The following is a 15,265-nucleotide window of genomic DNA, read 5'->3' on the forward strand; positions in this document are numbered from 1 at the left end:
AAAATCCGAATAAAAATGTTTAAGATTCCCAATAACGTACCACTATTTACTTTGAAAACTTAGTGCAGGTAAACTTTGTGGGTGCACCATGGTATCTTCTGGCAAAATAATTTCTTTTCGCTAACTCGTGGACGTTATTCAATCATGTTGAGAGACAGAATATAAATAAAATATTTAATACCGTAATTACTAATTTCCATTCTAGAAACGCTTTCAAAGCCTTGACTGGAAGACCCATAGGAAAACGACCATTAGGAAGACCTAGGCGCAGATGGGAGGATAATATTAAGATGGATCTCGCAGAGATAGGAATACAAAGTAGAAACTGGATGCAATTAGCTAAGGATAGAAGTCAGTGGAGAGCTTTTGTGAACGCGGCACTGAACCTGCGGGTTCCATAGGCCATAGAGTGAGTTAGTTAGTTAATTACTAATTTCGTCTGGAAGTATATATATATATATATATATATATATATATATATATACACGTTAGTTCTGTCTGATCCGTAGTGTTGACATTGTTTATGTCTTTGTAACTCAAGTGTGATGTGGGGGCTATGAATGTTATATGGGTGATAATACAAATTTTCTCTTGTAGTAGGTCAAGTTAGTTTAGATTAGATTAGGTTAGAGCAGGTTAGGCTAGGTGTAGGTTAAGTTTTACTTGTGTGTTCATGTACTTTTCTTGTGTCAAACTATGTCTGTAGAAAATAAGATAAAATGACATAGAAAAGTGAGAGATGCTCCGTGCATAGAGTGCAGGTAAATGAAAAATGTGCGTAAATCCTACCGCCGGAGTCACTGTGTAGACACAAAAGTGAAATAAATAGGGAACAGTAAATGTGAAAAGTTCTAGTCCAGCAACCACATGTTAAGTAGTCGTTTAACAAAAATTGATTCAAAAAACATGATTGTTCAATGTCGGCTTGTTATTAGTAATTATGATTTTCAAATATCAACATTTTTTAAAAATAGAAATGTTATGATTTAGTCAAAGATTTTGGCTGCATTAGAATAAGGGAAACACTAAATACATGTTGCCATATTTTCTGTTAGAACTGAAATCAAATATCATAACTTATAGACACATTAATATGAAACATCTTTTTTCCTACTTGCTTTAAATCAATATTGTTCAGTATGTAGTTCTAGTATTTGTATAAACTCATAAAATGTTTCTTCAATAAAATGCAGAAGTCGTAATCTGACAATTTTTTCTTTTAAATAGAATTGGGAATCTAAGGTGTGTATACAATATATACAGTAAAACCTAGACATATAGTCAAAGTGCAAAATATATGAGCAGTATCAGATATATTTTAACTTTCAGTGGGAAGTAAGATTACACGAGTTTCAAGTATGGAAAGGTTTTCTTGGTGCGAACGAGATAAGATACGACCGGATACTGTGAAGGATTTTTTTTTTTCTTTTTCAGCTTGGGTTTTCGTTTCATATATATATATATATTTTTCGTTGCGCAAAATTTTGGTTAGAAGTTGTTTGGATTTTTTTTTTTTTTTTTTGGTTGGCCAGTACACACAACTTCAGTTTTCTGTGGTCATCGTTGCCAACTCAACTGGTAAGTTGACATCCTGTGTAGTGTTGAGAAGGCCTGGGAAAAACCCGGATATTTTGGGTTAAAAAAGTTTTTTTTTTAATATTTTATATTTATATTTATATTTATATCTATTTTATATTTAATAGTTAACAATTAAGGTCACTGAGTGCTTATGTTTCTTGTATTAAAGTAGGGAAAATTTGTGCAACAAATACACTGTGAGCATAAAGTCCTGCCCTGATTATAAAAAAAATATTACGGAATAATCGTTAGACAGAATAATGTAAATTCTGGTCCGTTACATGGGTTAGTTTTACAAGTTTTTTTTTAAAGACCAATAGATGACACTAGCGCTACCCAAGAGTGACGCAGTACGTTATTTGGCGCGCGTGGGTTAGTTGGCGAAATGGCATCGAAGCAGGAGAAAGCGCAATGCGTGCTGTGGTATCACGAAAGCAAATCGCCTATCAGTGTTCAGCGTAAGTTTGTGTCTTCGTATGGCCGCAGCCCTCCGGATGTGAAATCAATAAAGCGATGGTATGAAAGATTTAAAGCAACAGGCAGCGTTGAAGATCTTCCGAGAAGTGGCAGGCCTAGTGTGAGTGAGGCAACTGTTGATCGTGTTCGACAAGCGTCGCAAGCGTTTCTACTTTTTTTTATGGGGCTATATCAAGGACAGAGTCTATGCCACATCTGTTGCTGACGTCGAGGAACTGAAGGCTAGGATACAAGCAGTTGTGGGTACTGTGATAGAAGACATGTTACAAAACACCTGGCGGGAACTGGAATACCGCTTAGACATCCTCCGAGCTACCAAGGAGCCACACGTTGAAGTGCTCTAACGTAAGTGGTCTTAAAAAAAACTTGTAATACTAACCTCTGTAACTGACCAGTATTTACATTATTATGTCAAACGGTTCTTCTGTAATAAATGTTTGCAATCAGGGTAAGACTTTATGCTCACCCTGTATATGTACAACACTCCTTTAAAGTTAGCACCGTAACAGAATGGAGTTATGGCTAGAAGAAACTAAAATTTAATAATAGTTGGATTAAGTAATACAGACGCATATAAATTATCTTAAGCAATCTTATGACAATCTTCCCGCTTTATGACAGTAAAGTGTTAAAATAACGGGTCCAGAATCACTTTAGTTAATACCGGTATGTTAAAATCAAATATATAGGGTGTTTCAAAACAACTCCGAACAACATTTCGGTGGTGATTCCTGACACCAAGATGAGACGAAAAGTATAGACCAACCTTGGCGCACAAATGCTTCCTTTCGGAGTTATAGGCCGACAAAAACAATGAAAAAAAAGAAAAAAAAAAGTTTAAAGATCCATACCTCCAAAACTATGGGATCTACCGCAGTCGGGTGAAGACTTCACTTAGGAACTAATATGTGCGTTATCCAAAAATGCATACTTCAGAATCCAAAGGTACTCATGCAACAATTTTTATAGAGGCAGTTTGGTTACGGGTATATAATTTGAAGTACTCACCAACTACCTCTGTAAAAATTGTTGCGGAAATGCCGCAGGATTCTGAAACTTGGATATTTGGATAGGGCACATGTTGCTAGTTCCTAAATAAAGTCTTGACCAGACTACGGTAGGTCCCATAGTATTGGTGCTATGGACCTTTAAATTTCATTTTTTTTTTCTTCATGTTTTAGCATTTGTGCACCCAAGTTGGTCTATACTTTTTGTCTTATCTTGGTGTCAGGAATCACCTCCCAAACGCTGTCAGTGTTGTTTTGAAACCCTCCGTATATATTTTATGGAGAACGTATCTTTCTTGTGCTGTGAAAAATTTCCGGACATATTGAAACCATTGGAAAAAATCTTTTGTTCGGAAATATTGACAAAAACCGGAAAATATAATTTAAAAACTCTTCGCCTGATACTAATCTTATTTGCTGTAATGTGTCTGCAGTATATATATCTACAATGTATTTCGCTAACCGGAAAAATAATTAAAGCAACAGGTTTTAATTTTACTTTTGTTTTCTGATTTCTGCTAAAAACTCTTCTTTATTACTTTTATATTTTTTGAATAACTCAAAAAGAGAGATGATCTTATTTACACTATACGTATACACTGCACAAGTGCGTAAATTTGAGCAGCGAAAAGTATATTAAAGAATTTAACATGTGAAACTTCCTTTCATTATTATTAAAGACTAGCAAAATAACCGTTCTTCGCACGGGAAAAATACGTTTCATTTTGGACATAAAAGGCACCAAAACTGTCACCAATGAACTGGGACCTCAAAAACTATGAATTCCACACTAGTATTGGTAATTTTCAATTACTTTCGCATGTCACCCTCTCGCTTTAAGAGTACTAATGAGGGCTGAATTTGGATTTAAACGGCATCAAAGGTGTCACCGGTCATCTCAGCGACCCCGAAAACAATGGATTCGACACTAATAACGATTGTTTTCCATCACTTTTATATATCTTTCCTTTTCCCCAATTTGTGGGGATGAATTTGGATTTAAACGGCATCGAAAGTTACACTGTTTACTTCAGCGACCCCGAAAACTATGGATTCGCCGCTAAGATCGGCTATTTTCAATCATTTTTATACATCTCCCCTTTTCCTTCCTCTAAGTTGCGTACCTGAGTTTTCATTTAAACGGAATCGGAAGTGTCACTGTTCATCACGACTCCGGAAACTATGTATTCGACACTACTATTGATTTTCGATCATTATATATATACACCCTTCCCCTTTCTCCAAGTTACAGTGTTGAATTTGGATTTAAGCGGCATCGGAAGTGCCACTGTTCACCTCAGCAACCCCGAAAACTATGGATTCGACATTAATATCGGTCATTTTCAATGTATATCCCCTTCCTTCCTCCAAGTTACACCTTCAAAGTGAAATGATAAAAACGATCCCAGGCACGAACCTCATCTATGTTGAAAATTTTATCGAGATCGGTCTGGTGGTTCAAGTGTTGTTAAGTTACAAATATAGTCACTTTCATTTTTATACAACTTGTCACACTAGAAAACAGGTATTTGTTTACACATAAGATTTTGTACATAAAGTTTATATAAAAGTCTATATTAGAATATTAAATAATAGTAATTATATGTTTTAGTGCATGAGTATTAGTGAAATTTGCCTACTGCTCTCTCTTTTAAGAGGGAATTTGGTTAATATTAACAAAATTTCATCAGATCAAAAAGCACATTAAGAACTCAGTTTCATTCAAGAGCCCTATTTCTTGCAACAGAAACGCTTCATGATGTGTATGCAACTGTTAAAGTTCTCTAAGTAATGCACGTACAACCACGAATAAACGACTAAAATGTACATAAAACAAGTAAGTGCAGACTATTAATTTTCAAGAATAATTACGACAATTTTATTTTCGAATGCCTCTTTTAAATATTCGCAATATTGAAATTTTTCATGAGTTCGTAAAAAAGCCGATTCCATTACTAGCAATATTGAACTAATACAGAGATCTTTGTTATTTTCCCAATTTTCCGGAAAGAGACCGGGGAAAAAGCGGCTTTTTACCAACAAGTTCAAAATTTCCGAAAAATTTTACAACACTAGTCCTGTGTCGGTGGTTTGTGGTTTGCAACCTTTCTCGCGACGAGTTGCGGATGACAGACTGCAGGCCTGGATGCCGGGCTGCGAGTTGAGATGGAAGATGGTTTTTGGGCTAAATTTGAGTTCCATTTTCCGGGGACAACTGGCCTAGTGAATGGATAAGTGATTGTTGGTAGGATACCTGCACTAGGCCCAGTAGGTGTCGCGACCACCAGTAGGTGATACATTTGCAAAATTCATAGACCTAAGGAAAGCGAACATAATCATACTATACACAACAATTAATCTCACACTAATACATTTATTTTACATTATATTTATTTTATTTATTAATTTTTATTTATATTTTTTGTAAAAACTATCCTTCAATTTACAGTTGTAAAGGATCAAAGTACTAGCATGAAGTCCTGACTGGCTTAAATATGGAAGAATACTGTTGACAGGAAAAAGAGTTAACTGACCTTGGTTTCACGAATTAATTTCACCGTTGATGATTATAATGAGATAATCGTGCCTCGAACCTTTTTAGTAAAATATTTTCTTTCCCATATTTCTGTCACTAATTTATTATATTTAGGAATATATAAATTTTCCCAGTCGGCATAAATGTCACGCCAGAAAATTGGATTTCAAAATGGAATATGTCTTAAAACAAAAGCTTCACACGCAAAAATAACGTTTTCACTGTAAAAGACATATTTTTATTTAAAATATTTTCACTGTAACTAATATTGATACCAGTAAGTAGTAACCAAACGTAATGAAGACGTCATTTCTACAAATCAGACTACTACTATCAAACGTTACATTCAATATTAAAAACAGTTACCATAAGTATACCGAAATTCGATGAAGTAATTCGCATGATATACAGGGTTAGTCAAAATTATGTTAACACTGAATGGACAAAATACTGTATTCTAATAAAATGTAATGTTTTGTAAGATGTATTTTGGCATGTCAGTGTATTGTATTGTATTGTTGCATTGTTTTGTTTTGTAACATCTTCAATCTCTTTCGTTTCAGTTGACACACAATGGCTGATCGATAATAATGGAGCAAACAAGATTTCTAGTAAGCCTAATGGAAATGTACAGGTCACCTATTCTGGTCTGTGAAAAGTTTACACAACGATTTGCACGTGGTCCACCAAGCCGTTTAACAACGTACCGCATTTACAATAAGTTTGTGGCTACAGGATCGGTAGCAGAATAGAGGCAATGCAGAACGTCCAAGATCAGGACGATGTGAACAAAACATGACTGTTGTACAGCAAGCTGTGTTGCGTAGTTCTTCGAAATCAAATGTTCGATGCAGTTTGGAAACAGGAATACCTCAAGAAAACAGTGTGGCGCATCTTGAAACTCGGAATGAGACCGTACCACATCCAAGTCACTCAAGCTTCAACATTGGCGCAGAAACGTAAGCGGGTGGAATGTTGTCAGATTTTAGCTGAAATGACCAATATCCAGCAAGATGTTGTGAATGTAATGACATTCAGCGATGAAGCCACTTTACACACCAGTGGGTTTTTGAACCAACATAACATGATTTTCTGTGCTACCGAAACATGAATGTGACTCCCCCAAAGTAAATGTTTGGTGCGCTGTGACCGCCGCTGGAGTCATTGGACCCTACTTCTTCGACACACAAACAGTAACCGCAGACGTGTACTTAAGGATATTAAAGCAGTACACCCTTGATGAACTACTACTAAAAATCCGCCGTGCAGGGTATTTCCAACAAGATGGCGCTCCACCGCACTGGGTCCAAACTGTCCAAACTGGGACTATCTCAATGATACGTTTCCCGGTCGATGGATTGGTCGTGATGGACCATTGCGCTCGCCTCTACAATCCCCTGACTTAACACCATGCGATTAGTGGTTATGGGGCATGGTAAAGAAGTGTGTTTACAGTACGAAAGCTCGCGACATTAATGACCTAAAGGACTGTATACGGAATGTGATATCAATTCCTCGTGAATATGTGCACGTGCTTTAAATGAAACTGTTCGTCGTTGGTTTTTATGTGTTGAACATAATGGTGAACAGTTGAGGCGACTGCGACTTCAGAGTGAGTTCGCAGATATTTAGCATTTGCAGTAGGTATATCATACCGGAGACATTCACTTACAGTATACCATATCAAAGACATTCTCTCGAGTATAGATGTACTGTTTGAATACAGTGTTTTCTTCACCATTCAGCGTTAACATAATTTTGATTAACTCCTGTATTTGACTAATTCTAACTAATCCTAATCCTATCGAAATAAAATTGAAAAATGCAGCAAAGTTTTGCAGAAAGTTCACTCATCTTCATGGTATAATTCCTTACGTCTGATTATAAGAATCTCAACATATCTATTCCATTCCAACATACACAATTGTTTGCATATCTACTAGCTTTAACTGTCAGCTGCCAACTGACGTTAGGTCTAACCCGCTGCGACTCATATACCACGAAATTTGGGATACTAATGCCATCTCGTGCGCAAAACGCTCAATACTTTTTTCGACTACCTGATATATATAAGAAGAACATCTTCAGTTGCATTACGAACAAGGGTGCGTACAGGAAATGTTATTACATACCATTTAAGGAAGAGGAATAGATATATGTTCTAATTAAAAGTGGTGATGTAGCTACCTCCATTTATTGACAGTATGCATTTAAAATACTACAGAACTGCATACCACATTAGGGTCAGGTACTAGAAATACGTACAAAATTACTGCAAACAATGCCAAGAATGAGATCCCAATTCGGCGGATTTTTAAGCTTTTACATACCTAATTTCGAATCAATTTCGTTGATGAAACTTTAAATACGCACAACTGTGGTAAGAAATCCATAATAACACAGAGTTCTTACAACCTTCATGATCTTTCCGAAAATATCTCGTGTAGGAATTACAGACTTTATGGGACCTTTCTCATATTTAATACGAATTCCGATTGTCCCGTATTTTCTGCTCGATAGTCTGTTACACTGTTATATCAGATCTAGGAGCATTCGGTGTACGGTAAATTCGACGCTATCAAAATATCAAATAATTTTGGCAATATTAGAAATATTCTGGGAATAACTGACATAAGAAACAATGAACTTTCAACACTTTTGTGAAGTTTGAATGACTAACAGACATAAATAGATGTTTACTATGTTTCTTTCTTTAGACTTCTAAAAACAATTTGTTCATTTGGCTTGAGCAATTCATGTATTACATTTATGCATTGTGAACTTCAAATATCCTTATCACTTTATGACAATATTAAGACGAATGTTGAGACTATATAGTTGTAATATAAATGCGAACAGCCCATATGTATATATTTCAATTTTATTAATTTTTACACGTCTTTAAACACAACAAATAATTATTGTAGAATGTTTTTGGTGGGGCTTATCTCGCTTTTTATTGTTGCTATTGTCATTATTGATACTGACACTATCTCCGAAGTTCGAGTGAATGAACAATTCCTCACAGCTACTGAGCTGACAGAAAAAAAAAAGTTACACCAATATAGGAGAGAGACAGTGGATTATAATCAAAAGTCAATATATGGAGGCCAATTTGTGAAAAAGTTCATTTTCTCGTAGCTGGCAATATATATATATATATTTAATTAAAGTTACAAGGACACTCATTTAGCAATCCCTCCCTCTCTCAGGGAATATCGCAATATATTCTAAAACTGAACTATTTCACTATTTCAAACATTAACTACAAATTTGAAGACGATATAATATAAATCTCTAAACAATTCTGCATGGAAGCGTATTCCCATTTTCTCGTCATTAGCTATAAATAAATATCGTACAAGGGTTGATAAGGATTGATTGGTACTTTCTGTAACTGTTAATAACAGAAAATGGTTTATCATGCTATGATATTCTTCTTTTGCACGACATCATCGGTCATCTAAGACATCTTCAATTCTTCTATTGATAGCTCCAGTGTCATCGCCCTAAATGATGTGATCCAGAATGAAGAGTCCGACTTCACACACTCTGTGCATTCAACTCTCCCCCAAAAAAGGTGACACAAACCTCGCACAAATCTTAATTTTCTCCCCAGGTCTTTCAGCATCTGCCGGATAGTTTTGCGGTTGATGTGGCAACATATTCTCTATCATGCGGACGGTCTTGCGACGATCTGACTACAGTATGTCAGAAATACACTCCACATTGTCCTCTGAATGACTGGTTGACGCACGTTCACTTCTGGGGCGATTAGAAACGGATGTACCATTCAAACATACAACCACGAGATACGTCATTCTTATCATAAATAGCTCAGATCATTTCGTAAGTTTTTGTTGCTGACTTTCTTAATTTAGACTAAAATTTAATGTTCGTTGTTCTTTGTTCCATTCAAGAATTCATGAGAATGAAAACCAGGTGTCTCCAATGACCGACGTTTAGAAGGGCTCAGATACTCTCTTTACCATATCTTCACATGTCATGTAAAATAAGAATGTAATTGCATTAATCTCGCAGGATACGCAATTTTCTGTCAATAAGCCGTTACAGAGTACACACGTCAGTCTTGGAACTCTACTGTCAAACACTATATTAGAAAAATCAAGTTCTACAACACAATTTGGAAACAGCTGAATATTGAATGCTCAAGACGGTACAACTTAAAATGACTAGTTTAACTCACAGTAAGAATAAAGAAACTTTAGTTTTACTTTGATAACGTATGGAAGCCCAGATTGATACACTATGTATGACCCTTAATAAAAGAACTCTAAAATACTAAGTTTTATTATACTTTTAAAAGAATGAATTTCAAATGAAGTTTTGAACTTACTGTCTTATCACATCACCAGCATTGGCCCAACTTTCAAATGCTTCTTTATACATTTTATTTCGATAGTAGTATCCCCCTTGATAAGTATATGGATAAACGTGTTGATTATTATAGTAGGTTCTTGCTGAATTGATCGCTTCTTGGAAAAGTGCACAACAACTTGGTCGGCCCTCTGTAGGACAAACTTCTTCTAAGTCACCCAAATTTCCTACACAAGAAAGAAAGAACTTTTTAAATGACGTAAAATTTACTTCGAGTAAGGAATCACTGTCCAACTAGTCTTGTAGTTTGATGTTTACATATTGACCAATTTCTATATACTAAATATCATGTCTTTTTTCCTCTACGTATTTTCCATTGAGTATTATTACCCATACGTTAAATAAATTATTCATACATCTTCGTTAGTGATACGTTTGAAAGTATCATTTCATAATATACAGGGTGGCCCAAAAGTAGGTTTACAGTGCCGTACTGATCAGCTCATTGCATTTTATATCATTTCTTATTCCTATCCATCAGGTAGACTTAGTTCCTTTATTATCTGCTCTTAATGTGTTTTTACTTACATCTTAAGCTCGGAAGAGCCGAAGCAAATAAACCCATAAACTAGAATGTTATATTTAATCAATGCAGTGGTGTATACCTACTTTTGGGCCACTCTGTATGTTAGTCTAATGACATCTAAGCATCATTACATATACACAAGTGTCCAAAGCTTAAGCATAATGACTGTTCGAGCACATAGGGCATGAAGAACGTAAAGTCACATCAAGTGGAACCACCATACCAACATATCACACGTTAAGGAAACACTAACACGGAACAGGCCAAATTTGAAAGAAAGCATGGTAGATGGGGTCACACAACACCAACTCTAAACTTGGTACTCAAAACATACCACACAAACACTGAGAGACGCACTGGCGGCATCAAAAACAGGTTAATATGGGATATGGTCTCCCAGAACAGCTATACACATGTCTGACAACGACGTTCCATGATCTTCATCAGGTTGTTGAAGATCTCTTGGGGTAGCTGATTCCACTCCTCACGAAGAGCACTATCGAGCTCCTGGTGTGTCCTGGTAAGTGGCTGGCGTGTTCCAACACATCTTCCTAATTCATACTAAATCATGTTTAAGTTCGGAGATCGCGCTGGCCACTCGATACCGTTTGGCTCGGTGGGGACGGGCATTGTCATCTATGAGCAGAAGCTGTGGGCCAACTGCACCCCTGAAAAGCCACACATGGGCATGCAGAACCTTTTCTTGTACTTCTGGCCATTGATGGACCCAGCACCGAAGATGTGTAGGTCAGTACAACCATTCATCCTAATGCCTGCTCACACCAGTACGTCAATACCACCATACCGATTCCTTTCCACAATGTTCTTGGGATGCAAGCGAGTTTCCTGTTCACGTCAGATCAGAGTGCGATGGGAATCGCTCTGGGAACTGTCCTGAGATTCATCCGTGAACGGTACGCGGCCCCATTCGTTGGGGGTCCACTGTTCTTGACACCACTGTAAACGGGCCCTTTTGTGTGCCTTAGTCAGTGGAACGCATGTTGCTGGTCGTAGGGCATACCACTGGCTCTCAGTTTCTGGTATACAGTCTGACGTGACACTCTCACTCCTGAGGCGGTTGCAAGCTCCACTGACAGTTGTCTTGCAGGCATGGTCCGATTCTGACGCGCAGTTACGGATAAGTATCGGTCCTGTTGTGGAATTGTCACTCTTGGACGTCCTCCACCGGGACTATGGCTGATGTCTCCGGTGTCGATAAACTGTTTCTAAACCTAGACACAACACTTTGTGGCACATTGATGGCTGGTGCTGCTGTCTGTGTGTCACCTTTTTCCAAGCGCCCGATGATCCAGCCTTAGGTAAACACATCCAAATAACATATTTGTGCCATATTCCATTAATCTACTGCCACATTCAATTCAGCAGTACCCTCCGCTCACTACACACGCGGAATGCGCCTATTTCGAATCCAAGCAACAGAGTTCGATTTCTTTCAATAGGGGGCCAGGCGGAAGTTTGTCATAGCCGGTTCAATGCTCCTCACAAGCAATACATGCTATCCACCACAATTCCTGTGCTCGCGATGCCCTTCCCTTACATTACGTTCAACTTCTTGCATTATGCTTAAGTTTTCGACACTTGAGTACATATGATATAGGACTATACTATAATCTATAAATCACTACGGAATTTGAGATATTCGTTGAGAGAATTTTCACATCACTTATAATTGTAAATAGACGGTGATTAAGTATAACACATATAACATTTAGACATCAGAACAAATAGATCTTACAATACAAAAACTGCACCAAGCAATTTTAACTACTACTACTACTACTTCTGATCAGCTTAGAGGCGATCAATATTTACAAAACCTTACTGATTACATCATAAATAATTCCGTTACTATTTCCTATGTTAATAAAATTACTACATTTTAGGACGATATTGAAAATTCCAATCAGAAGTAAAATAAAAATTCTAATCCTTTCGAATATACATTAAAGTCATTATAACGCACTCACAGTAGTATCGTAATAGTTTACTTACTGACCTCATCAAATATAAAAATCCTTCGTATAGGATTAGCAAACATTATTTTCATATAGTTTTTCATCTAAACGAACTAATTTTTTAACATATCAACTTAAGTAGAGTTAAAGAGAAATTTTTGCTGTATTTCGAAGACTCAATTCTTTCGTCTGAGTATATAATTAAGGAGAATGCTTTTCAATTTATTGGTTTTAATTACCTGACTTTATACTTGTTTAAGTCGCTAAGAGCAATTGAACAGCTTTATGTAGACATTTATTATTGGATATTTAAATGGTAAAAAGAGCCAGAAGCCTACTGCAGCACTATACCATATATTGTACTGTACATATGTAAGACATTGAACAAAAATACAAGCGAAAAATTAATTTTCATGGGAACTGAAACATTCCGCTTGGCATAACATACATAAACATTCTAAAACATTTAACTACATAAACAAGAATACAATGAAGCTATACAAATACTATAACGAGGTACGTATTGCGATATCCTCCGTTACCATTTACAATTTGCAAAGCGTATGCTAGAGTTTCTTTTGGTAAAAGTTATGTACAGTTCGGACTTTTAGGTAATGTGTATTATACCTCTGTGTAAGTTCTTTCAGAAGTGACTGTTTATTTTCATTTACATATACGTAATAGATCTCTACTTTTATAAGCAGGAATTTGGAATAATATTTTGCTCAAAATAAGCTGACTGTTTATTTTATTTCCAATTAATTTTGTAAATGAAGATTGCATTGTTGTATTGTCTTTTTATTGCAAGAACTTCTAGTTCAAGGTGGTCAGAGAATCGGTTATAGTCATAGTGGTGTCATATTGTAAGTGATTTATCATATAATAATGCAAAAATTTAGCTAAATGGAATAGAATAGACAGTTAAAATCATATTTGCAATGCGAGTATTTGCGTACACGAGAGGTTAGTGACAGTAACCTGTGGTCAAGGTGACGAGAACTGGAAAACAAACTTTCTCACAATAACATAACATCCAACTAACCTTGATATGTGTTTCTGTGATCCGTTGTTTTCAAGAAAAGTTAAAAACATAAACATCTGGTGACGTCATAATGCGGAAAAATAAAATGGATTTTCCAAAACTGGACAGAAAAACTAGCAATGAGCAATATTTCAGATTTTTCAGTGTAATAACAATGTATATCAGGAAATACTATTTGAACTTTCTAAACTCAAAAATACGTCAAAAACTTTCCAAAAAGCAAAAATAGTTGAACAAATAAGAGCAATATTGCATATAAAAAGACAGACTTTTAACTAAAGAATCATTCTACTTAGAGCGTTTATTTGGATCGTTCCAATTCTATCTCTCATTCACTTCGTTCCGTTCAGAGCTTCGACATGATAATGGAGTAGTCTCTGAGTAGTAGTCATCAGAACACTAATTACAAAGTCAGGAAAAAGAATATTTAAATATAATTTGCATAGTATGGTAACTGTATGACGACTTTTATATCTATTAGCAATTTACATGCTTTTTGTAATAATTGTATGTTTCTTTATTTTAGTATTGACTTAGGATGTAATTTGTTTCGTATATATCCAGTATAATTAATTAGTTTTGTTATGTATTCTTATTTTATCCAGTTTCTTATATTCTACCATCTGTCACATCTGAATGAGAACTTGTCATGATCATTTGGGTAAAGATTTCCAAGTGACGGGCAACGCAATTATACTACCGAAACAAATCGACCCATTGTTATGATGTACTACTACACTTCAATGAATTACTTTATATATATATGACAGTAGAGATGATATTTCTGATTGGACCAATTTCTTAAAATGCAATTCATTAACATTAACGCCTGTTTTATACGTCTCACTTGGAATTTGTTACAGAATATTGAATTTTTCTTTACCTTTATTATTGTTTATATTCATGTCCAGCTTCCTCTGTAAGTTTTTTTCTTTTATCATCACTTTCTTATTTCTTTGAACATCTTTATATCATCAGCATACACGAGAATTTCTGTCATGTGAATTATGAACTAGATCGTTGACAAAAACTTCAAACAACAGTAGTCCTAATGTTAATCTTTGTGGAATACCTTTCTTTATAAAACCTTTCTTTGATGCAAAACTATTAACTCTCACATTGAAACACCTATTTGTAAGAAAACTGGCTGAACCAGTTTAGGAATTTATGACAAAATCCAATATTAGATAGTATAGTTAATAACTATGAGTGATCTACTGAGTCGAAAGCTTTACTTAAATCTATGTATATCGCATCTGTTTGACTTATTTTGTAAGGCACAGGTTATATACTCAGTAAACTCAAACAGATCAACGTTGGTTGACTTTTAACAAATTCATGTTGAGACTCAACTATCTTTGATTTTAGTTGAAATACCAGGAATTCATGAATTACCGCTTCAAAAATTTGACTAAATAAGTTTAAAATTGTAATAGGCCTATAGTTATTAGCGTTATTCCTTTGTTCCCATTTAAATATCGGAATTATTAAAAAAAAATCCATGTTTCTGAAAAGACACCGGTTTTCAAAGATTTGTTGAATATATTTGCTAACATAGGTGCACGATGATTTGAGCATGCCTTGATTACTATGCGGTTTAAAATTCTTCACAGCTTTTGTGATGTTAGAAGTAGTAACATGCAGAATTCCAATTACATTAAAATTCTTATAGTCTGGTTGAGATACAGGGGGGTCATTCCACGCCGAATCGTACAGGGGTGTCAC

At 35.6% G+C, this 15,265-nt stretch overlaps 1 protein-coding gene across 2 annotated transcripts in view; it reads right to left on the reverse strand.

Moving 5' to 3' along the window:
- Mnn1 (menin 1) overlaps nt 1-15,265 on the reverse strand; it is a 124,534-nt gene that overhangs the window by 18,752 nt on the left and 90,517 nt on the right. For both annotated transcript variants that reach the window (XM_081758801.1, XM_081758800.1), the window contains exon 4: nt 9,956-10,163. In XM_081758801.1, the coding sequence (XP_081614927.1) occupies nt 9,956-10,163 (208 nt within the window). The remainder of the gene's footprint in view (nt 1-9,955; nt 10,164-15,265) is intronic.

The sequence above is a fragment of the Thermobia domestica genome, chromosome 5 (genome assembly GCF_964235325.1).
Source record: "Thermobia domestica chromosome 5, izTheDome1.hap1.1, whole genome shotgun sequence".
Lineage (NCBI taxonomy): Eukaryota > Metazoa > Arthropoda > Insecta > Zygentoma > Lepismatidae > Thermobia > Thermobia domestica.